A 10,443-nucleotide genomic window follows, 5' to 3' on the forward strand; every position below is an offset into this window, starting at 1 on the left:
AACATTTATTTTTTTATACAGCCTGACATGTACAGTCTGGTACATAAAATGGATATTACCTTACCTTCACAGCGCTATAACGGCTACAGGGCAGCGGCTTGTGGTAGATATGTTATACATCTCCCTCTTTAAATGTAGGGTTTAAATACCAGGGTATATTTAGATATGGGAAATGCGCATGTGGTTATCTGTAATTTCTGGTATGTATTAAAACTTGGTATGAAAAAGGATAGCACGAGTTGCTTTGAATAATTTGTCATATAATATATATAACATTTGTATTAAGGTGAGTGAGTATGGTTTTACGCCGCTTTTAGCAATATTCCAGCAATATCACGGCGGGGGACACCAGAAATGGGCTTCACACATTGTACCCATGTCGAGAATTGAACCCAGGTCTTAGGCGTGACGAGGGAACGCTTTACCACTAGGCTACCCGACCGCCCCTATGTATTAAGGAGTATAAAGGATGAATATGAGGATAAGAACAAGGGTTGATACTTCTTTCAAGTAAAAATATTTAGGTAATTCATAAATTCTGTTCAACGCCAATATCTAAACATTATTATAAATTGGTAGTATGGTTGAGTGGTTGGTTGAGTGAGTGAGTAGGTGGGTGGGTGGTATGGTTGAGTGGGTGGTATGGTTGAGGTTGGATGTTATGGTTGAGTGGGTGGGTGGTTGAATGTTATGGCTGAGTGGTTGGTTGAGTGAGTGAGTAGGTGGGTGGGTGGTATGGTTGAGTGAGTGAGTGGGTGGTATGGTTGAGCGATTGGTTGGTTAAGTGAGTGAGTGGGTTGGTGGGTAGGTTTTATGGTTGAGTGGTTGTTGAGTGAGTGAGTAGGTGGGTGGATGGGTGGTATGGTTGAGTTGTTGGTTGAGTTAGTTAGTGTTAGGGTGGGTGGTATGGTTGAGTGGTTGGTTGAGTTAGTGAGTGTTAGGGTGGGTGGTATGGTTGAGTGGTTGGTTGAGTAAGTGAGTGGGTTGGTGGATGGGTGTTATGGTTGAGTGGTTGGTTGAGTTAGTGAGTAGGTAGGTGGGTGGTATGGTTGAGTGAGTGAGTGGGTGGTATGTTTGAGCGGTTGGTTGGTTAAGTGAGTGAGTGGGTGGGTTGGTGCGTTTACTGGTTGAGGGGTTGGTTTAGTGAATGAGTAGGTGGGTGGGTGGTATAGTTGAGTGGTTGGTTGGTTAAGTGAGTGAGTGGGTGGGTGGTTGTGTTTTATGGTTGAGTGGTTTGTTGAGTGAGTGAGTAGGTGGGTGGGTGGATGGGTGGATGGGTGAGTGAGTGGGTGGTTGGGTGTTATTGTTGAGTGGTTGGTTGGTTGAATGAGTGGGAGGGTGGATAGGGGGTGGGTGGTATGGTTGAGTGGTTGGTTGGTTAAGTGAGTGATTAAGTGATTGGGTGGGTGGGTGGGTGGGTGGTATGGTTGAGTTAGTGAGTAGGTGGGTGGATGGGTGGTATGGTTGAGTGGTTGGTTGAGTGAGTGAGTAGGTGGGTGGATGGGTGAGTGAGTGGGTGGTTGGGTATTATTGTTGAGTGGTTGGTTGGTTGAATGAGTGGGTAGGTGGTATGGTTTAGTGGTTGGTTGGTTAAGTGAGTGAGTGAGTGATTGGGTGGGTGGGTGGCATTTGGTATGATTGAGTCCGACTGTGGTTGAATAAGTGAGTGGGTGGATTGGTGAATGAATGGGTGGGTTGGTAACTCGATTTGAGTAGGAATAAGAAGATATTTTGCACAGTGTACACGAGACTCTACCCCCTTGCTGACACTACAAGATAGAATGTGATTGGTTAATAGACACCGAGAAAAGAAATAATTGGTAGAAATATTTATTCAATCAAGCATATTTACAACATACAATGTTCAATTTACACTGAACTCATATTAACGGATATTCTAAGCGAGAATAAAACCCGAATCCGCTGGGGAATTGAGTTTAGATTTACAATCAAATTACACAACACTGTTAACACAACACACAAACACAACACATTGATCATAATTACAAGGATTCAGAAATAAATAAACCGGAAGTTTATACCGGCTGCAATGGGACTGACAGAGTTAGTGTGTACACATTCAGTGACGGGCAGGTCAATACTTCAAGTGTTTAATACAAGCTTGGTACAATACAGAACACAATATTGTTCACAAACTCCGATATAATTTAGGCAACAGACGGTTTTCATGGTAATGACTTAAATTTTTATTCACGTAAAATCACAAAGACTCTAGAAATCCTATTTAGGACGCGCATTTGTTAAATTTGATTCCTTGAACACATGAAAGAAACTTGAATGTCTAAATTTGGATTTCTAAATGGCCACAACCAGTTATAGAATACGCTGAAGAAGTCCGGGAATGTGTAAAGGAAATTCCGGACTGCGGCACAAAAGTCCATCATCACGTGACCCCGAGGTGAATATGACTGCCAAATAAGGAATGACCAATCATGAAACAGGAAGTTCAGAAACAGTACCAAGTGCAAGAAATTGAGAAAGTTTTTCATCTTCATTACTTCAAGCAGTCCGCTCAACGCACATCCTCTTGGCTTGATCGAAGAACTGTGGTCCGTTCTCCTGGTTGCACAAACCCGAATACACCATCCGTCCACCCTCACACACGACGAAGTAGGGTGAGTCTTCCCTGCCCACCCAGTGGTTCAAGCCGTCGGGAAGACCCTTGCAACTTGGGAAGCGCACCATGCAGGGGATACAGTGAGCAGCCAGGCACTGGTTCGCACGGTAGTCGCCTGTAAGAAAGAGAGAGTGAATGAGTGAGTGAGTGTTCTGACTGCTTTGAACAGTTTTTTAGTTATATCACGTCGTGGCAGCTTGACATGAGAGTGAGTGAGTATGGTTTAACGCCGCTTTTAGCACTATTCCAGCAATATCACGGCGGGGGACACCAGAAATGGGCTTCAAACATTGTACCCATGTCGAGAATCGAACCCAGGTCTTCGGCGTGACGAACGAATGCTTTAACCACTAGGCTACCCGACCGCCCCTGCTTGACATGAGAGGAAACCCCCTTAGGTCTTACTCGTTTACCACTTTGGTAAAACCCACGAGCACGTGTATGGTGCTGACAAACTTAGAAACATTATCAGGGCGAAACTGGATTCGATCATAGGTTTCTGGCACGCCTAAGCGACGCAACCCTGCAACATGCGGCGCATTTGGCGTCTAACCACCCGTCCCCACTACCAGTTTACAGCTACAGGTGTCTCCTGTCGAAGACACGCTCGGGCAAGGCAGATCAGAAATATATACAGCTTAGGCCTTATTCCGCACATTGTACCCATGTGGGAACGAAGCCGGCCTTTGGCTTGATGAGTGATCGCTTTTACCACTAGACTACCCGCCGCCCCGGAACCATATACAGTAAAATACGGTTATAACGAACTCAAAGGGACCATTAATTTTAGTTCGTAACAACCGTAGTTCGTTATAAGCATATATACAGCATATATGCAACAAATGGCCGGGACTAAAACATATGTTCGTTATATCGGTCAGTTCGTTATAAGCGTGTTCGTTATAAACGTAGTTTACTGTAATGTGAGTAAGAAAGTGAATAAGTGAGATGCCGTTTTAAGCAATTCCAGCCAGGGCAGAGAAACTGAGGTGAAGTTAGTGGAACCTTAATCAATGGTCGTGGATTGCAAAGCAGAATAGAACCAAGCACTTTATAACAGCCGAGTGTCGACCAATCTGGTTGTTTCAATGCCTCCCCGAGTATGAGTACTGGAGTGAGTGAGTGAGTTGGGTTTAACGCCGCTTTTAACAGTATTCCAGTAATCCAGTTATATCGCGGCGTGTAAGCTTAATGTGGGAGGAAAGCCCGAAGTGATGCAGGTCTCAGACGTTTATCACTTCGGTGAAACCCACGAGCACGGGTATGGTGCTGACAAACCTAGAAACATAATCGGGGCGAACCGGGATTCGAACCCACAATCATAGGTTTCTGGCGTGTTCAAGGGACGCAACTCTGAACAGCGAATCGCGGCGCCTTAGACGACTGGGCCACCCGTGCCCCCCTTTCCGGTATGAATAGCATGGTTAATGGTATACTCACAGTGACTGATGGCTTCGACTCTCTCACCACACTTCACCATGGTGTAGTGCTCGCACCGCTTAGTGATGACGTTGTAAAACTGGGGGTAGGGGCACTCGCTCAGATGTTCTGGCCACCTGAACCTTGTCGGAGCAGAGCAGTTGTAGTACTGGGCACAGTTGGTGGGGTGGGGGATCAAGGCACGGGACTCTGGAAGACAGATGACCGTCTCCGCTTGGGTGTCCTTCTTGGTACCTGGGGAACAATATTCATAATTTGTAATCAAATATTTCATTATTTTTTTTAATTACCCGATGGGGTGAGTGTTTATCTTACAGGCACATGTGCCTCCATATATGAAGCAATCGCCCAGCGGGTTTTCCTGTTAAATTATGTTTCCGTTCTAATTTGGATTCATACAAAAGGGGCTATTCCGGATTACAGGATTTCCAGATTATCAAGCTTTCTGAACTGACATGTAATTCGGACTAACGGGGCTTCCGTACTATCAAGGCTTCCGGAATGACATGAAATCCGGATTCCCGGGTTCCCGGAGTAACAAGGTGTCCGGAATGTCGGGGTTTCCGGATAAACAAGGTTTCCTGACAGGCATTCAATCCGGACTAACGGGGTTTCCGGATTATCAAGGTTACGGATTAGTTAGGTTTCCAGGGTAACTGGGTTTCCGAGATAACATGGACTAGCGGGTTATTTCACTGTATTGGGATGTAAATTCATGATCATATTGTCTGTCAAAGAAAGTGTTACAATTATGCGAAATCCGTTTTAGTTCTGTCCATTAAAGGACTGGTCATTTATTATAGGGGAGGGTGAGATGAGGGGGTGGCATGAAAAATGTCCCAGTTCTATTATTTCAAATAATATATTTATAAAAATGTTACATAAAATAGGGCGTCGGTAAAATATGATACAGTCGTAATACCAATCTCAAAAAAAAAAGTTCAGCGCTGACGACCAGCCCACGCGTGACACAACCAACTTCCCCCACTGTCGAAATGAAAGAGGCGGTTGCACGTGCAAGTCGAGGTGTCGTTGGTATAAAAACTTGAGGCACGTGGTGAACAAATCGTTCACAATGGAACAGTTCATGTTGATAGAGGGGGTTTCAGGTATTTGGATGAAATTGTTCGTGGGAAATAATACACGGTGAGAAAAAGAGAGTGACGTCACAAGAATTATTTATTTTTAACAACATATATTATTTTAAGTAGTTTGCTCTACGTCCTAACTTTCCCGATCTTATTAGTCCCGGGGCAAGTCCTGCATAACTGCTGTGACCTGAAATATGTCATTGTCATGTACAACGACTCTCGGCGGGGTCGCACCTCGGCGACAGGGACGACTGACAGTGTACACAACTACGCCGCCTCGACTTTATTCTCAGCTAAGACGTTGTCGAAATAACGCTGACATGCAGCAGCGACGACGACGAGGATTGACGTTGCATCACACAAGTCTTACTCTTTTAAAGCATTTCGCGGTTTGCTGACAAGAACATTTAAATAAATTATTGCCGAGCAGCGTCAGCTGTGCGTTGTAGCACATGTGTTTTTGGCCGGCTGTCATATTTCGTATTAAGTATAAAGTACTTGCAATATACTGGTCGCTTGGGCGAATATGTTTTGTGTCAGTTTTGTTCTGATTTTTATATCACCTTGGCTGAGCTTTAGATAACAAAGAGCATTAGTATCTTGGCTTTGAGAAGAAGTTGTCGGTCGCTCGGTTTTTGTACATGATTATTGGTAGATTTCCTAAAGTAACCTTTATTTACATTCAAGATACAAATTGTATTTTAATACAATGTCTAGGAAAAGAAGATTACACTCTCGTCTTTTCACTAACTGCATCGGAAAAATCTATTATATTTCAAGAAGGCCAGTAAGTGAAATCAAATGTAAAGTGATGTTTCAGCCACGGTTCAAATACTGTGAATAAGCAAGGTTTAACATCGCTTTTAGCAATATTTCAGTGAGATCGCGGATGGTTTAACATCGCTTTTAGCAATATTTCAGTGAGATTGCGGATGGTTTAACATCGCTTGTAGCAATATTTCAGTGAGATCGCGGATGGTTTAACATCGCCTCTAGCAATATTTCAGTGAGATCGCGGATGGTTTAACATCGCTTTTAGGAATATTTCAGTGAGATCTCGGATGGTTTAACATCGCTTCTAGCAATATTTCAGTGAGATCGTGGATGGTTTAACATCGCTTTTAGGAATATTTCAGTGAGATCGCGGATGGTTTAACATCGCTTTTAGCAATATTTCAGTAAGATCGCGGATGGTTTAACGTCGCTTTTAGTAATATTTCAATGAGATCGCGGATGGTTTAACATCGCTTTTAGCAATATTTCAGTGAGATTCAACTGCCCATATATCTCAGTACAGGAAGATGGAATCGATGCTTTGTAAATTTATCAAATCCTCTGATTATAGTGAGTGAGTGTGGTTTTACGCCGCTTTTAATAATATCCCACCAATATCACACGGGGGACACCAGCTTAACACCATATAGGGCATCGAACCCGGGCATTCGGCTTGATAGAGAACAATTTAACCACTTGGCTACCCCGCCACCCTCTGAATATCAAGTTTAATACATAGTACTTACATTTGTCGTAGATGGATCCCTGGCCGACGCATGTATTGGTCTCGGGGTCGAACACGCTGTTTGCACAGTTGAACTTGTACAGGATCTCATTGGTGCACACATAGAAGACCGAACAGTCATCGGGATCTGGTCTGAAGTCGGGGTTGCCTTTAACCACACAACTACCCACTGATGTTGAAGCGGTTGCCATGGCCACGATTAAGCAAGCGAGTACAATTCGAAATGCCATGATGAAATAAAACTTCAGCGACACAAATTCACCTAAAGTACAGTTATACGTGAACTCACTGGGCTTAAACAGTTTTCTCGTATAATCCTGTGAATTCTGATCTGAGTGAGAGATAACGGCGTATTTATACCTATAACAGTGATGGAACGCCCACAAGGTACATGTTTATAGTTTCCTGGCTTGTTTTTTGTAACGTCACCGCTGTAGAGGATTCTGTTTGTCAAATCTGACATCTGATTGGACTCGCGTTCATGATGTGACGTCACGTGCGCCACCTGGTGACAAATCAGCGATCCAACTGACTGACGGCTTGTACATCAACGCGGCGATAGGCTAGTGAGATGGGGGGGGGGGGGGGGGGGTATTAGTAGGAGGAGACATATCGTGACGTGCCTGGTGATATCATTTTAATAATAGATCATATCCCTGAAATGGCATTTATAATAAGAAAAAAAAATACCCACCTGTGGCTACCAGAGTTGTAGGCTGTTTAACAAACATATTGATATTTGGTATTTGTTTAAATGTTTATTTTTCGTATTTAATCAAGATTGCATCCATCCATAATTTAAAAGTTTAATTAATTAATTACTTGATTAATTAGTAAGTCACATTTAAGGCGTTAACTACACCCTTTTATGTTTTTTCTCCCCTGTTAATAAAACACAAAAAATGCAAATTCCAAAAACTTAATCCGTAGTATCACCACAAATCATCGCCAGTGTTTGTACCGCTCCCCTTTCTCATACACACAGCCCCTTGTATCTTAGCATCTTCGGAAACAGGCGGGAATGTCCGAACGGAAGCCAAAAAGATGGAGGTATATCTTATCAACTTCGGATACCGACAACCTCGGACCTCCTGATATGGTAGTGATAGTCGCTGGCGCGTGTTAGGCGTCTACAATATCAAATATAGGATTAGCCCATTTATTTCCGAAAATAGCCGAAGAGACACCAACTGTTAAAGATGAGCACTGGTCGGGCAATAGATAAAGAAGTCCAACAAGTGGTTCAACAAATATAGCTGCTCGTGTCGCCACTTTATTTTCAAAGGTGTTATACGTCAACGAAACAGTGTCATTGTTGCCTCTTTAACAAATTTCTATATTGACACAGTTATAGTTAAGTATCGGCAGTAAGAATGTAGCATTCGTCTCGTCACGAGTAAAGTCACGTGGGTCATCTGTCTTACAGACGTGTTTATAGATGAGAATATTTAGATCGGGAACTTACGGTAATAACACCATGTAATCCTATAGCGCCATGTATCTTTTTGTTGGGGGTCATAATCCCCCCCAAAGACCGATCCTTGGAAATTATGGCATGTGTTAAGTAGCCTGTTTTCGTCTTAAAGGGATGAAGATGTATTTAGTGATGCTTTTCACGCTTTGCAAACAGTGTTATGGAAATTATGACATTGCTAATCTGGCTTTTGTAGCAGAGATCACGTCGCTGTTAAACTTTGAATAACGTGGTATAACTGACTATATACCAGTACAGCAGGAGCGGTGGATAATATTTTACGCCGTTGTTAGCAATATTCCAGCAATATCACGATGGGGGGAAACAGAAATGGGCTTCACACATTGTATCCATGTGGAGAATCAAATCCGGGTCTTCGGCGTGACAAGCGAACGATTTATCCACTGAGCAACCCCACAGCCCCGAGTACAAGAAAATAGTATCGGTTTGTTCAGTTGTTTATATTGCTAGGCGTTTTAGCTTAAGAGAGCGGCTTTATCTTTTAATAATACAGTAACTAATAATACCTTACATGAAATGTGCATTTTTTCAAATATGCAACAATACTTTACCCAAATAAATTACGAATATACACAAATTCAGTTAAATAATTCTTAAGAGACTGTAATTGTACATGAGGTTGTTTTATCATAACCTTTTGTATGGGACTTATTCAACAAAAGTAATATTTTCCCCATTCTAAAATACTTAGAGCATATTTCCTGTAATTAAGCATGTACCAAGAAGCATGTTTTTATGCAGTGCGTCATGTTACGACTAGTTGTGACGTAAACAGTATCCTCTAACAATATGTCCGTATTGTCTGATGTATCATATACAACTTCTGACAAGTTGAAGTGTAATTATATTTATGACAATTCAACTCCCGGATCCATTCCATAATTTATACCCATCGCATGACTTCACATAGGTGTGCTTAGAATGTCCTGATTTAATAAACAGATCCGGGGATAAACAATAAACACTGAAATATCTTTCTTCACATTGCAAGCCCTGAACAATAACGCCACCGGATACCCTTTTAGCAATTTAATTGTAAAGTACAGCCCACGCAGGGATACGCTTGCACGAACCGAATAACGAAGAGTTTAATATGCCGCCCATGCAATACAATTGAAGAGATTCCTCAGAAAGTCAGTAACTTGTTTGTCAAGGGAGAGATTTTTTTTCTGTCGTCAACTAGGAGGAGTCGTGTTTAAGAAAGTCATTCACTAGCCCCAAACGCGGGGGGTGGGGTGGGGGGGGGGGGGGGGTGGGTGAGCTATTCTGGGGAAAGAGGTTAGCTTGCTGTCAAAAGTTCGCCCCCGTGGTGCGTATATGTACAAACGTCTGGTTAGACGGGATAACAGATGCGCTCTAACCACACAATGATGAAGTCATTAATTACGCCGTTTCTTAAATAAAACACTATTTGGGTAAATTGTAAATATCGAGTTCGCGGCTTGAACGTGAATGAAGACTCGTTATTATGAGTTCACGGTGGATTTGGGGTAGATTTGTCTCAAGAGAATATGCTGGTACAAGTTGTCAGTTGTCACTGTGTCTAAAACTAAGAGTTCCCTTCTTCATTTCCAGCAGTATTGTACTCATACAACTCCCTGCAGATTTATGTCTCGCACCACTGACGTACCGACACGCTGAGTCACGTCACCTACGTACTCCACCTAAAATGTACCTAACTACGTCACTTCAACTCGTCACCTGCACCTAACTACGTCACTTCAACTCGTCACCTGCACCTAACTACGTCACTTCAGCTCGTCACTTGCACCTACGTCACTTCAGCTCGTCACCTGCACCTAACTACGTCACTTCAGCTCGTCACCTGCACCTAACAACGTCACTTCAGCTCGTCACCTGCACCTAACTACGTCACTTCAGCTCGTCACCAGCATCTAAATACATTACTTAAGCTCGTCACCTGCACCTCACTACGTCACTTCAGCTCGTCACCTGCACCTAACTACGTCACTTCAGCTAGTCACCTCAACACACGCTGTGAGCATGTCACCTAAACACACCGTCGATGTGCGTCACCTAAGCACACTGTCTAATCACGTCACCAAAGCACATCGCCTAAGTGAGTCATCTGAGCACATTACCTAAGTGTGTCACATAAGCACACCGTCTAAATGCGTAATCTAAGCACATCGTTTAGGCGCGTCACCTGAGCACACGATGTGCGTCACCTCAGCAGATTGCCTAAGTGCGTCACATAAGCACTCCGTCAAAGTACGTCACCTCAGTACATCGCAAAAGC

General features: G+C 43.2%; 1 protein-coding gene across 1 annotated transcript; it reads right to left on the minus strand.

Annotated features, from left to right (window-relative positions):
* Nucleotides 1-1,814: 1,814 nt before the first annotated feature.
* LOC124146565 lies at nt 1,815-7,026 on the minus strand. Its single transcript, XM_048401704.1, has 3 exons — nt 6,690-7,026; nt 4,079-4,312; nt 1,815-2,753 (listed from the first exon to the last, which is right to left on the minus strand). Exons 1-3 carry the CDS (start codon nt 6,916-6,918, stop codon nt 2,521-2,523), a joined length of 696 nt encoding a protein of 231 aa, XP_048257661.1. The 5' UTR covers nt 6,919-7,026; the 3' UTR covers nt 1,815-2,520.
* Nucleotides 7,027-10,443: the final 3,417 nt, after the last annotated feature.

The sequence above is a fragment of the Haliotis rufescens genome, unplaced genomic scaffold (assembly GCF_023055435.1).
Source record: "Haliotis rufescens isolate VD_foot unplaced genomic scaffold, xgHalRufe1.0.p SCAF_23, whole genome shotgun sequence".
In the NCBI taxonomy this organism is placed as follows: domain Eukaryota; kingdom Metazoa; phylum Mollusca; class Gastropoda; order Lepetellida; family Haliotidae; genus Haliotis; species Haliotis rufescens.

Bases quoted from the DNA above. Each gene is read 5' to 3' on its own strand.
- LOC124146565 (XM_048401704.1), bottom strand. From the start codon at position 6,918: ATGGCATTTCGAATTGTACTCGCTTGCTTAATCGTGGCCATGGCAACC. The intron at 4,313-6,689 runs GTAAGTACTATG...ATTGTTCCCCAG, and splicing joins GGGATCCATCTACGACAAAT to GTACCAAGAAGGACACCCAA. The intron at 2,754-4,078 runs GTGAGTATACCA...TCTTTCTTACAG, and splicing joins AGTCGAAGCCATCAGTCACT to GCGACTACCGTGCGAACCAG.